The sequence below is a fragment of the Phlebotomus argentipes genome, unplaced genomic scaffold, assembly GCF_947086385.1.
Source record: "Phlebotomus argentipes unplaced genomic scaffold, Phlebotomus argentipes genome assembly contig_5, whole genome shotgun sequence".
Lineage (NCBI taxonomy): Eukaryota > Metazoa > Arthropoda > Insecta > Diptera > Psychodidae > Phlebotomus > Phlebotomus argentipes.
Genome location: NW_026776165.1, coordinates 1,695,327 through 1,709,124, shown reverse-complemented (window position 1 = coordinate 1,709,124; position 13,798 = coordinate 1,695,327). Strand labels below are relative to the sequence as shown.

The 13,798-nt window shown below is 43.6% G+C and overlaps 2 protein-coding genes across 2 annotated transcripts; one reads left to right on the top strand and one right to left on the bottom strand.

Moving 5' to 3' along the window:
* Positions 1-6,196: 6,196 nt before the first annotated feature.
* LOC132265847 (THO complex subunit 7 homolog) lies at positions 6,197-7,242 on the top strand. Its single transcript, XM_059766630.1, has 2 exons — positions 6,197-6,316; positions 6,373-7,242. The coding sequence occupies exons 1-2, from the start codon at positions 6,307-6,309 to the stop codon at positions 6,981-6,983; spliced, it is 621 nt and encodes a 206-aa protein (XP_059622613.1). The 5' UTR covers positions 6,197-6,306; the 3' UTR covers positions 6,984-7,242.
* Positions 7,243-7,251: 9 nt separating this feature from the next.
* LOC132265846 (alpha-ketoglutarate-dependent dioxygenase alkB homolog 6) lies at positions 7,252-10,202 on the bottom strand. Its single transcript, XM_059766629.1, has 2 exons — positions 10,064-10,202; positions 7,252-7,877 (listed from the first exon to the last, which is right to left on the bottom strand). Exons 1-2 carry the CDS (start codon positions 10,091-10,093, stop codon positions 7,257-7,259), a joined length of 651 nt encoding a protein of 216 aa, XP_059622612.1. The 5' UTR covers positions 10,094-10,202; the 3' UTR covers positions 7,252-7,256.
* Positions 10,203-13,798: the final 3,596 nt, after the last annotated feature.

Sequence of the window (13,798 nt, the reverse complement as noted above, 5' to 3'; positions counted from 1 at the left end):
ATTAAAGAAAAACTCTCCCTCTATAAACATTTGCTGATGTCCGTCCGAGTGGGTGTGAAAGGATGAGAGATGAAGAGCACTTTGCCATGCGATAACTTTCACTCTTCCATAGTGTGAAAGGAGATTTTAAGTGTGAGATTAAGACAACATAAATTTCAATGAAAATTATCTCGCATCCTACTTTTTCCGCTTTCCACTCAAACACACACACAAGGAAAAAAAAATCCCACAGAAAGGAAAATGGATAAAGGGCAAAAAATTGATATCGCTTTTTTAGATCTTAATTTATGTTCCGCTCTCTTTTTCTCCGTGTTGTTGCTGCTCCTCATGTTAGCTTCCGGACGTTTTCTTTTTTCCGGACGCACACGCGGGGCTGAAGAGTGTCGTGGTGGGCAAAAGAGAAGGAAGAAACTTTCATATCTCGAGAGGATTATTCAAATTTTTTTTTTCCTTTTTTGGGAAAGGCCATAAATTTGAGATTTTGCCAATAGGGTGGAGTGACCTCTGTCGGTGAAATTATTATAATTTCTCAACCATAAACAATTTCCCATTCCTTATACGGCCGAGCAGACCCTCTCTCAATGTCCATTGTACTTTAGAAGTCCTGCGCCAAGACAACACGGATATTGCAATCAACCAGATTAAACAATTTCCTTGAAATTCTCATTCTAGGCATAAAATCTACACAGACTTCTACAAAAACTGAAGATTTATTACTCAATTTCAACTTCAATAATAAATTATGAAGATCCTGATGGTCCCATAAAATTATGGCACTTTATAGGACACTCTGATAATCGCCAATTTGACTGTTTTTTTTTTTTAAATTAACCAAGTGCAATTTTCACATTTTATGCCTCCCAAGATAATCTTTTTCACCACAACTTCACTCTCTGTTCACCACAAATTTCATCCCCAATCTTCTGAAGGAGAAAGATAAAGCGTGTCGCATCAATCGTTTATCCCAATTGAAAGGGTGGGCGTGCGGGAAAGGGACAATTTTTATATTAAACCCCATAAAAAGCGCGTCGCTCTCCTTGCCTTCCCCGTTCGCATTGCACGTCTATTCTCTAGTCGCCCCCCATAAAACATGCCAAATGGGATTTTTTCACCAGCGAGAGCCACAATGAAAGAATGGATGGAAGATTTCCCGTGACTTTTGTGCGCTACATTGGGGGGATATTTTGCAAAGCTCACAAAAAGCGAACCCCAGGGAATTTATCAGACAATTCCCCAACCCGTCGACCCCCCAGTGATCCATCACGCGGCTAAATAATGAGGCTCCAACGTGCGAGGTAAATGGCAAATTTGTTGCAAATAATTAAGGATTCACTGTGGCTTTTCGCTCCGCTCGCACTCGACTTAGTTGCGGGTAGAGAGAATGGCTTTACAGCCTGCCTGCCACCCACAAAAAAAAGAGCTTTGCAGTGTTGGAAATAGCGGCAATTTTCCACTCAAAATCCAACGTGAGAATGAGGCCATTGGTTGTGAGGGTGTGAAAACATTTAATGTATATATTATCATGCACAGTGAAATGATATAAACAGCAATAAAATGTGTTACACGACGATAATATACCGAATATACATTTTTATGTATGAGAAAGATGCAGCGGCAGCAGAGCCACCGAAGAGGCGGCATTAAAATGTGGAATGTCGTGTGAGAATCGTAAAAAAGGGACATCCCGAGGTGAGAGTCGACTGAGGACCGCACCAAGAATTCCGCATACTCCTTCGTGGATTTATGTATAAATATGAATAACCAAGTGAATAACTTTGCGTATCGCGGTTTTTATGGCCCTGAAATCCCACTAGGCTCCGAGGGATAAGAAAGAGTGGCTCACAATGGCAGACCAAAAATATTTAGATGCGGAGAAGACATAAAAGATAAGAGATAAAGTGCCTTGGAATTTAATAAGTAATTTGCAGAGCTGATCAAGAGAATAATAGGAAGGAAGATTAGACTGTGGAACTGAATGCGAAAGAAGCAGCCAGCTATCGCAAGAATGAAAGACGCATTTATCTTTGAAATGATCATGTTTGTCATCAAGCGTCTTCAAACGCAAATCATCTCTTCACTAATTACATTTTCAGCTTCAAATCATTGGAACAGTGCCAGATAGAGTTATGTATTTGAATTTGTTCCTCAAAGAATACACACTAGATAGAAAGGCAGCCAATTTAGGAGAAAAAAGAAGATTTGAGCATGCCTTATCAAAGATACAGATTTCGGAAGAGAATCATTAAATTTTCAAATGGTAACGAGTAAAAAGATAAGGAAGTCAGTAATCCCAGGAGAAGTGTAAAAGCGAATAGGATAAAAACGGACAGCACAGAACGGAGAAAGCGAAGACTGAAGGAAAAAGCAGTACACACCGCCAACTATTAACAAAGAGGAGACAAAGCCTTGGCCGCGGCGACTCGCACCTCTGGCATGTGTGAGAAGCACCTTGTGAGAGTTCCCATAGCAACTTGGAGCTTTCTCATCATACACATTTTATGAATGTGCTTTCAGCGAAACTTTATCCCGTCGCTGCACTGAAACTCCCAAATGGAAGGAGGACAAGCACAAGTGTGGATGGGAGTTGCAATAATAAAATATGAATTAATCGAATGAACCTTTTATGACCATCGCGCGGGAGCTCTTCTGAGGTGTAACCATAAAAAGCGCGAGGGAAATTCACTCGATCGTCTTGGCCTCCTTCTGGGATTGAAAAGTGAAATTTATCCTCACAAATTTTCCACACTCGCACTCGCGATTCGTCGTCATGTGAGTTGTTGTAGTTCATTTGGAATCAATAATACAGAGAGTTGCGGGAGAGAAAGTTCATATCATTCAACCCTCTCTTCCTCCCTTTCTGTGCCAACACCCCACAGATTTGCCCTGACTCATGTGTTGCCTCTCCCATATGACCAAAAATGCCGCGCATCAACCCCAAATATTTGAAAAGGGTTACTTCTCCTTTTTTTTCCCTCGTCCTCCCAGAAAGCTCGCCACTGAATTTACGCGTCCGTGGCAAAAGAAAGTCCCTCACTTAGCCAACAGAAGAAAGAGCTTTCTTCTCCCATATCGCCTTTCTTGTCGTCCATTCTCGACGGTATAATAAATTTCCTTTCAAAGGAGGCGAATTTCCTTTTTGCTCATCGTCTTGTGAGGCAAAAGTGAAAGCGATTTTTGTCTATCATCCACATCACATCGAATAGAAAGACACATGACGCTTTTTAGGCCATCGAAATTAATAAACCATGCCCGCTGTCACGTTGTCTGATTCATCCTGTGGTCGAGGGAAAAAAGGGTCAAATATGTGATTTATTGAGATCACACAAAAGGAGGAGAGAATATCGATAGGGAGAGTCAGACTGTAAGTTGCCATAAAGTGTGCCATAAAACTAACCAACAAAATTGGTATGCGACAGCAACACAGAAGCATAAATGAGCATGTGATAATTACACTTGCTCTTGTCCACAGATTCTCACGAAATAATTATTTCATGGGCCAACTCAATATTCTATCAGCAACGCACAGCTAAACCCGTGAGGTGACACACTAATGATGCCAATTACCAAACATATTCCCACGTGACATGTTCTCCATGCACGTTCACGGATTTATCACATATAATGTCTGCGGCAGTGTTAGCTGTGTGTTTCCAACGGATTACACGACGTCTCAAAATTATTATTTCGCAGCAATTCTTCCCCTCTATTCAAGTGTTAAAATGCAAATATTCCAATGCTATGTTTCCCAGGGTGGCATAATATTTATTTTATGGCTCTTCTCTCAAACTGCAATTCTCATGCCGTTTGGCGCGTTCTCTAAATAAATATGCGAATTATAGACATTTCCTCACATCTCCGCTCATCCATTCCAACGCCATCAACAAGCACAAAACACACAGAGACACCATTTGAATGACTTGGACTTGGCAATTGGATGCCATAAAAGACAGATTTCTGTGTGAAAAATTTTGCCATAAAATTTATTTTCCTCCGCAAAATTGCAAGAAAGCGGAAAACCAATGCGAAGAAGAGATATTCGCAATACCACATATCAAATGGAAGTGGATTTTATTGGGTAAATTTTTATTATAAATCCTCCTTCCCTCACCGCAATAAGGATGTGCGCACGGGGTGGCGAAATTAGACATCCAAAGTGGATTTTGATTGAAGAATTGATTTTTCCTGTGGCTTCTCTGCAAGCAATTCGAAAGACGATATAATGGAAATTGATAAGAATTCTTCAAGTCAACAATGCCGAACACACACAAGTGCACAAAATTCCATGCCTTGAAGAAATAATAATCGGTCAGGACTTGTGGATTCTCCCACGTTTCATCCTCTCACATCGTGTAATTTATTTATCTTGGGCGACACACAATTTTCCTCCTTGTTGGAAAAGCTGCATTCTGGCCATTAGCACGAAAGGAGGCAATATCTGGGACGAAGTCGCCGCTCTAGATTCACCCACTTCTCGTGAGAGACTATTTATTTTTATGATTATTTCTAAACAATTGCAATAGTCACAATACACTCGAGGGTTGGATATCGCACGAGAAGGAAAAACAATTAAGCCAAAAATAGACGACAAAGTGGAGAAGGTGAAAGACTTTTCAGCTACATTAGTGTCAAGAACAGGAAGAGCTTTTAAGATATAACTTTCAATTCCATTTAACACTCTTTTGGTAGAAAATCTTACATTGCATATTCAGACGTTATTTTTTCCACACTCTTCCAAATTAAAAAAAAAAAATGAATCAATTTATTCAAAGATAAGTAATAGAATTCAAACAAAAATAATAAAAAATACTCAATATCAGCTTGAGAAAACCTATTTTGTTCACCTGACAAGTTGAACAAGTTCTTATTGAGTGAATTCTCGACCGATTTGTGAAATATTCCCATCAACAAACTCTCTAGACGAGAGCAAGTGAACTCCTTGTGAACTTTCTTGGATATCTTCGGAAGAAAACTTCACAAAGTGAATATCACGCAAACAAGCCATTTTTCCCCAGCAAAACCCAAAGCATCATGAAATACATTTTTCTCGCACCTTTCTCACTCTTTGTCGTTGGCAGGGGAAAAAAACGAGCAAACTCTGGGCAAGTGGATTGAATTTCACACGATAAAATATTGTCAGTGCCTTCAGGGGGTGTCTCTAATAATTTTCCACCCACACCCAGAATTGTCATGTTAGTTTTCCGCCGCGACAAAACAAACAAAAGAGGCCACACACTCGCGCCTGGAAAAATGTGCAGTGTTGTGCGCTGCAGACAAAGACCTGCACTCGAAACACCACGTCAAATGGCAAACTTGAGCATCTCACAGTGAAAAATAGCGAAAAGTCTCACCATAAATCCAGCCACAGACGTCCCGATGCGGCCGTCTGTCCAGTCACACCATCGGCATCCAGGCGATGCCCGCAGAAAGACCGTCGCGCAGAGCCTCTCGCCGCCCAGAGACGCTGCCCAGGAAGACTGTGTTGAGGGTGCTTCTGGACAGGGAAGTGCCACTTCGCGGGGCGTGCAGAGCGCAGTGAATGTGTGGGGGCTTCAGAGGAGAGAAAGGGTCGCGAAAGAATGTGACCGGGACATCCTTTTGGGATGAGAATTGACATTTAACTGATGCGAAACACTCATTCTGACTTTTCCTCGCCCCTCCTCAACACGTTGGGTGGGAAATTTTCGCCGCACCGCGAAAATTTTCACCATGGTGAGCATTTTCCGACGTGGACTTTTGGGCGGGAAACATTTCGCGCCATTGCAAAATTCGCTGCATGGCGAAAACACAACCCAGATGATCGACAATCCTAAAGGAATATGGCATGACAAACTGCTTACGGTGGGGAATATTTCAAGTTTTACTCAAAAATTTACCTGAAGATGTACGAATTTAGAGAAATTTTGACTGTAATGCTTTGTCTTGACAAATTTTTTATCAAATTCTCTAGCATTTAAGCCAGTTAAGCAGTTTCTTTCTATATTTTTAAATGTCCAGAAAGTTTTGTTCCCTTCTTGAATCACAAATTTTAGCAAAATAAAATAAATTACTGAAAAAAGAAAAAATATCTAAGGCAATTTTGCACTTTACTTCCACATGAATAATTCAAGTAAATGACTAAAATTACAAACTACTAACTAGTATGAAAACATTTCTAGTGGATCACCCTGTGAAATCACGTCAGCTGGGATTTCTCACCTAACCTCACAAAAGGAAGCGAGAAGTGTAAACAAACAGCTGAGGAGAGACTCTTCTTCCCTTCCCTGGCCAATTTCCAGACATACCAGACCGCAAACACATTGAGCAGGAATGTCAGACGGTGAGAAACTTGAAATTCGCATGGGAATGTCGTTAAAATTGCCTATTTTCCCGCAGAGGAAGTCATCAAGAGGCGCCTCTTGATTGACGGCGACGGAACTGGCGACGACCGGCGACTGAACGTCCTGCTGAAGACCTTCATCAAGTGGTGCAACACAGCCGACACTCCGGAGAACACCGCTGCCACGTACGACCGGATGCAGGCGCAGCTGGCGCAGTGCGAGTTCGCCGTGACCAAATCGGACTTCGCCACGCGAATGATGCAGCAGGAGTTGAAGAACTATGAGAGCATCTCGCAGACCATCGAGAAGGGCATCGAGCTGGCCAAAGTGCAGATTGAGCACAGCAAGGAGAACCTCGTGCTGGCCAAGAAGATCCGGAAGAACCGCATGGAGTACGACGTGCTATCGAAGGTGATCAACCAGCAGCCGGACAGGAAGAAGACGCTGCAGCAGTTGGATGTGGTGAAGGAGGAGCTGAATCAGCTGCAGGACTCGCGCCGACAGCTGCAGCGCAAACTGGCGAGTCGCCGGAAGGAGTTCCTCGTGCTCATGCGAGCGATAAAGGAGCTCCAGGGCAGTCTGCAGGACGACGATGAGGAGTCAGGTGAGGAGAACGCCGAATCACCGCCACATTCACCGCCTCTTCCGCGACCCATGTCGCCATAACAAGTCTCTTGTGTGGAAGCCGATTGAATTTTTATTGAATAAAACACAACCCCTTTTTGCTACCCCAACAATTGAGACAGTTTTTCTCCAGTCAAAAGTTCCCTAAATCCGAACGTGGAAAAAATGCACTAATATATTAATTTTGGCACGTTATTATGCTTCGATCGAAGCACCTCAATTTAAGCTCAAAAAACACCTTCAAAACATTTGGCAAAAGTGACGCGCGCGAAACCTGTGAAATCGGGAAGGAATTGCAAAAAAAGTACTCACACTTCAGAAGCCCAGCTTAATCTTCATCTTGCTGGTCTTGGGCACGTGGCGGATGGTGAGTGAGATCCTTCGGCTCCTCGTCAGGACGGTTCCGGACTCGTGAGTCGTTTCGCAGAGACTCAAGTTCGTCACGCGTTCGTCAATCTTGTCCTCGAAATACTCGTCAATCGAGTGCAGGTGATCGTGATAGGCCTCGTCCTTGATCAGCAGCAAGCTGCGCGGCTCCACGAGGATCTGCTGCTCCTCCTCGCCGCCGGCGCTCCTCTGCAGCCGCAGAATCGTGTGCGATCCGCAGGAGATCGTCGAGATCACGGGATGAAAAAGCGGCCCGTCCGTGTGCGGCATGATTCCCTGGCCGGGAAGGTACTCATTCACCAGCACGTGGTTGGCCTTCTTGTCCTCCAGCACGCCCAGATTGTTGATCTTCTCCACGAACGTCAGCAGCCAGCGCGGCATCTCCTCGGCAATCATGCCGTTCTTGTGCGGCACGCCGCCGTAGTTGATCAGCCGGCGGTTCAGCAGCTGTGTCCACTTCGGCTTCGGCGCCGACGCCACGGACGCCAGGATGTGTTTCTCTTCATCCGACGTGATGAAGTTGGGAATGTAAATCACAGTCTCTGGACACTGGAATCAGTAAAGTCGTTAACTCATTAACGGATAAAGGAGTAAAAATATCGAACTCCGAAAGGTAATTCTAAAATATCAAGATTTCAGGACAACAAATCCTAAGTTCCTAACTTCCAATGCTTTTAGAAGAACAGCCTGACTTAAATCCTTAACGAGAACGTAAACGAAATTGATAAACTAGGCATAGATTTGTTGTTCCCATCGTCCTATTTGGTTAAATACTTATGAAGGACGAGTTAAATATCTTTCTAGCCAACTCATTGCCTAGGATATCCTTTTTTCTTAGGCTGTCCTTCAGTTTTCTGACGCCGGAGGAAAAAACTCCATGAAAAATTCCTTTCTAAGCACGTTATGGGTTAACTTCGACGGTTTCTCGAAGCTTTTCATGGCATAATCGCCTAAAATAATAATTCTCTTCCGTCCTCAATTAAGCTCGCCTGAGGAGGAGTTTTATCGCCCGCCAGACAATCAGATAGCCTGAAAATGTATCACCGCCACCCAAATCTTCAGCCCTCATCCTCAATCATCGCCTCTGATGGATGATTCAGGGCAAAAATTCGCAATTATTCAGCCGAAAATGAGGCGCACGTGAATTGATGAGGAGCCTTGAAGAAGGGATGAAAAATTGGTGGGCAAATCGAAAAGGAGTGACCCAGAAATATTTATCTCCTTTTTACGCACCTGTTGCTCAGCGCGGTTTGATCGATAGCGCCAAGTGTGGAGAATCCAAGGCGGAATGGGAAGTTCTCAAGAGGTGACTTCAGTTCTCAAGGAAGTGGCGAAGAATGAACAACGCTGACAAGGCGAAAAAGTCCAGGAAGTTCACGCACTCGTGCTACTTCCACAAGTGCAATGAGATCCTGCACCTCATCGTGGAGTGTCACTGTTCCGGCGGCGAGGAGGCCAAGAGTGAGCCAACGAACAGGAGAGTCAGCTTCCAGAAGCTCAAGGAAGCGCCCGGAAAGCGCGAAAGACGTCCTTCGCGAGAGCCCGTGTCTCTGAACTATGTTCTCATGGAGAAATACCTGAGGGACGAGGCTGCTCCGCACCGAGGGAAGCTTCTGCAGGCCATCCGCTGGCGACTGACGGGAGATTCTGGTCTTGGCGCCAAAACAGCCCGCGAAGTTGTGAAAAGTGATCTTTTGGGCGTGCGAAAGTTCACCGGGAAGATTCTAGAGACGCTCTTGTGGACGTCCGAGAGGAGGAAAGAGACACACCATCTGCAGAACTCAGCAGCGAGATTCCTCAATGCACTGGCCAGTTATCCGGAAGGTGTTGAGTACCTTGGAAGAGCTTCAGTTGTGGAATCCCTGACTTTCGGGGAGCAATTCGCCTTCATCTCTCTGAACAGGCAATTTGTGGACACTCACACTGCTGGTCAATTGCTGGGCACGATGAGACGCTTGAGTGGACGCCCGGAAGTAGCCAGAGAGATGCTTTCCCGGAACTTCCTGCCTTGGATCATTGAGTATCTCGAAGAAATTGAGTATTCTGGTGGAGATTATCAAATCCATGAGGCTCTGGGACTCCTGACAACCCTTGTCAGTTACCCTGAAGCCTTTGGAGAGGAACTCTTCAGCAGAGCTGCTCAGTTTCTGGCCTTGTTGGCCAGATATCTCAACAGAGGCAATGAAAATCACTCACGGAAGATTCACAGCATCGCACTGAGTCTCTTAAAGCGCCAGGAAATTGCCACAGTGGCCAGGGCGATGGACTTTGAGAAGATCCTAACAACTTCACCTGGTCAGGATGTCAAGAAATCCACCCAAAAATCATCCGGAAGAGAAATTGACAATGAAATCGATGACAATGACCCAGTTTCTGATCTGCCAGGACTTGAAGGTGAAATCTTTCTGGAAGAACACTTTGCAGAGCTGAAGCCAGAGGTTTTGAAGAGTCAGGAGAAGACTTCCCAGATTCCTGTGCGGGTGGAGAAGCCCGGAAAGAAGGAAACTGCAGAGGTGTTGAAACAACGTCCGAAGAGAGTGTCTAAGAAGGATATTCTAAGTGACAGTGATCCAGAAATTTCCCAGGCACTCAAGGCCATCTTCCCAGGTGATGGAGAGCAGGAAAAATAGCGGGAAATCCCATCTTAAGCCTCAGACATAACCTCACTCTCCTCTGCAATCTTTCAGCAGAGCATTTCAGACAATTTGTAATGGTATTCAATTATTTTCACTCACCTGCGTAACAATAAAATCACTATAATCCATCTTTGGGCTTGGTTTTTCTAGTTTATTGCGTGGAAATTGGTGAAAATAAACAAACAAGTGAGGAAAACATTTCTTGCTCTAATTTTGTGTCGCTTGACGCACTATGAAGCATATGTTGCATAGCATCAGCTGTTGAAATAAGAAATAGAGAAATTCATGTTTCATGCGTTTAAAGCGTGTTTCAACAGTTCATGGCCACAAAATAAGTTCAAATTGACCCAAATTTATTACAGAACACATTATTCTGATATATTTTAGCGCATTACATATAATTCCACTGTAAATAGTGCAAATCTGCCGAGTGGATCAGCAAAAACTCGTCTGTTTTGTATCAGAAACTCAAATTACATGCGCATTCAACTGTAAACTGCACATTTACAATAAAGGCTCAATTACAATCCTTCACTGAGCCTCGAGGAGTCTCTTTGCAGGCGGTCCGGCATTGTTTCCCGCACCCTCTCACAAAAAGGTGCCGTGGCAAGAAAAGAGGCTGATTGTGCAAACAAACCGGGTCACAGAATTCCCACTCCAATTGGCACAATAATAGTGTGTCTTTCGCTAGTCATTTTCATGTGAGATAATCTTTGTCAATTTGTTCTGAAATCACCCACAAATTGTTTAGATTTGCGGGTGTAATTTGTGGTAATTTAATTAAATGCTCACGGAAGGGCACTTTTGATGGTAAAATTGGTAAAATTACATAAGAAAAAAAAGATCGAATTGACAGATAAAATTACAATTCGGCGGAAGGGTGGAAAATTCGCACTTTTCATGGACAAGTAACATTAATTTTTACAGTTTTCCTCTCAAAGTTGTTTGGTTTATCTGTTTTTTGAAATATTTCTTCTAGAATTTGACTGTTTAAATGATAGATAAAACCAAGATCTTGAGATTTCGCAAGTGTTCGGAATTCCTCGTGATGCTATCGTGAGGCGGGAAAATTCAAATTGAAATCAATTACGAGGGTAATAAAATAATTGAGACACAAAAGGGAAAATGTGCCTTCGAATGAAGGGGAAAAGCTTCAACTAGAACTTCCGTTTCCCGAAAAATCTGCCCTCAGTTCACACATCAATTCGCCAATATGTGAAAATTGCAGAGTTCCGTCTCGCCTTCTCGCTCACTCACCCTCACATGGGAAATTACAATATCATCCCAGTATCGAATTTCCAGCACAGGCTAAAGGGAGAAGTTATGCACAGCTTCTGGGCTGTGGATTATGATTCTACAGCGCGCCACTCATGAGGGCATGAGAATGATTGGGAGACAAAAGGGGCGTCTTGAATTTCGCCTGAGCTGGTGTTTCTCTCTGGCAATCCCAAAGGACGAGGAATCAGCCAAGGTTAATTCACTAATTGAGCCTCATTTCCAAACGCACTGCGTCGCATTCACTTTGTCCGCGTAATTATTTTTGATTAATCAATTAGTATAATTCATCATGACGATTTGAGGGAATTAAATTGAGACCAATCGAGAGTTATTGAGAGACAAGAGCGCTGTTTAAATGACGAGCAGAGGCGAAAAACAGTGAAAAATTATCCATAATTTCCGAGAGATGCTGCATTGGCGTGGCCATTGTAAAATTTCCCCAGCAACTCATCGCCCAGAGTTTTAAGAACATATTATGGCCATAAACATGAGGAGGAAATTTGAGGAAAGCCAAAGAGGGTGAGAGACCGAAGCGCGTCAGAGCTCAGCTGTCAATCAAAGGCAGAGTATAAATCGGATTTAGCGATTTATTAATGTGGCGAAAGAGCTCAAATTTGGGATGCGTGAAAGGAAGTTGTTTAGAATGCATCGAACGAAGAGTCCCAGTTAATAGAGCCCATCCGGCAAGGGTTTCCACGTCATGGACTTTGCAAGCGCGCTGTGTGTGTGTGAAAATGGAAAAGTTTCTCGCTGGCGCTAATTTTAGGTGAAAGTGGAACAGTAGGACTCTGTCTGGCGATGGCTGGAAGTTGATGGAGACATTAGGACATCAGGCAGAGGGAGGGAGAAAAAACTGGCGCCTCTTCTGGAGACAGAAACCAACTGGCTTGTCATGAAGATTACATCTCGTGACTTCTCTCCAGAAAACTCCTTCATTATCGATGGTGACAAAAGTCGAGGGAAAAGAAAAGTGGAGAAAGATTTCCCGAAGATTACTCAGCAAAAAAAAAACTTTACCAAACACAAATATTACTTAAGCGTGAGTCTTTCAGCGGAAGTTTCTTAAATCCCACTAATATAGAGAGGGATGAATTAGATTTCTTGCACTCTTCTTCTTACGTATTTGCCGTATTTGTTACGTGTCGACGGGAAAAATTGGGAGAAGTGGAACAAATTTATGGAAAAAAGAATAACAAGTGATTTTTTACATTATAAATTATTATATTCAATTCTCAAGCAGTGAGCAAAAGTAAGAATTAGATTTGAAAAAAAGAATCAAGACAACTGAATTCGAAAATCAAAATGCAATAGACTTAATTTTGCAGCACAAATTCTCAATACAACTAAAAAGAAGAACACTTCTTAGACTCTCCTTGGCCTTGGTTTAAGTTTCAGTGCTAGAATTCGATCGATAAAATAGTAAAATAATTCTACAACTTACTTTTCTCTATTTGGTTTAATGCCTTTTTCAACAAAATCGCAATAAAAATGCTCTACTGGCATTTTAAAGTGTTTATCTTCATCTTGAGGTTTGAAAATACCGTGTGTTTGTTTGATGGTATTTTCCAAAATCCATCCACATTCGGTAACATACGCATTAGCTTGGCTGTTTTGCTCGTCGCAAGAGAAAAAAGCGACTTCCATTGCAATTTTTCTTCCCATAGATAAAGTTTCCTTTCAGCGCTCCAGAGTGAAAAGTTTCCTTTTCACCGGTGGAAAGTAAATAAGTATCTTTACAACTTTCCCACCTTTCCGCCCGGATGGATTGGTGCGGATTCTGCGGAAGAACTTCGTGCCTGTTTTCGCAGGCGCACGCCTTGGAAAAATTGAATTATTTAAATCTTTTCCCCAAAATCTGCCAAAGTGGGTTTACTCGTGTGCCTCTTTTTTTGCCATCATTGGGAAAAGAAGACGAAAAAAAAAACCGTGCGTTGCGCTGAATTGTTTACGCGAGCCGCGAAGATCTTGTGTCAAGTTGTCTTGCATCATCGCCAAATCAATGTCACTCGTGGAGATGTGTTTTCCACCTTCCTGGCATTTTGTCACCGCGGAGAAAATGACTGGGGACTCGGTGAGAGGCTGCGGCTGTTGGTGAGCCCCAAACCCGAGCGCGGGCAGCAATTGCAGTGCCGTTTGGCGCGTCCCGGGGTGGAAAAAAGTGGATTGTATCCATTACGATGTGAAGGAGACAGACGTATGATTATGTATGGGGCATATTTTATTGATACCCCAGACCGCAAGGACGCCGGCGCTGCGTCGCACAGGCAAAAAGTGCTCTCCTTTTTGCCCAGATGTGTAATTTGTGATAGCGTCTCAAAATATCCCATCTGCCTCTAGACAGAGCGAGAAGCCCCTCTGGGTGAGCAATGAATCCAATCCCTCTCAATGTCGCCCATCCGGTTGATGGTGTGGTATTCCGGGCATATGCCGTCTCCCTCTGCGGCACCGCTCCGGCCGCGTTGCCCTGGCATTGGCGCGAAAGAGACACGGCGCACCGTAGTTCCCTCCTTCCCAGCCGACGATTGGCGTTCTCGTGTCGGCTAATCGTGAGCCAGG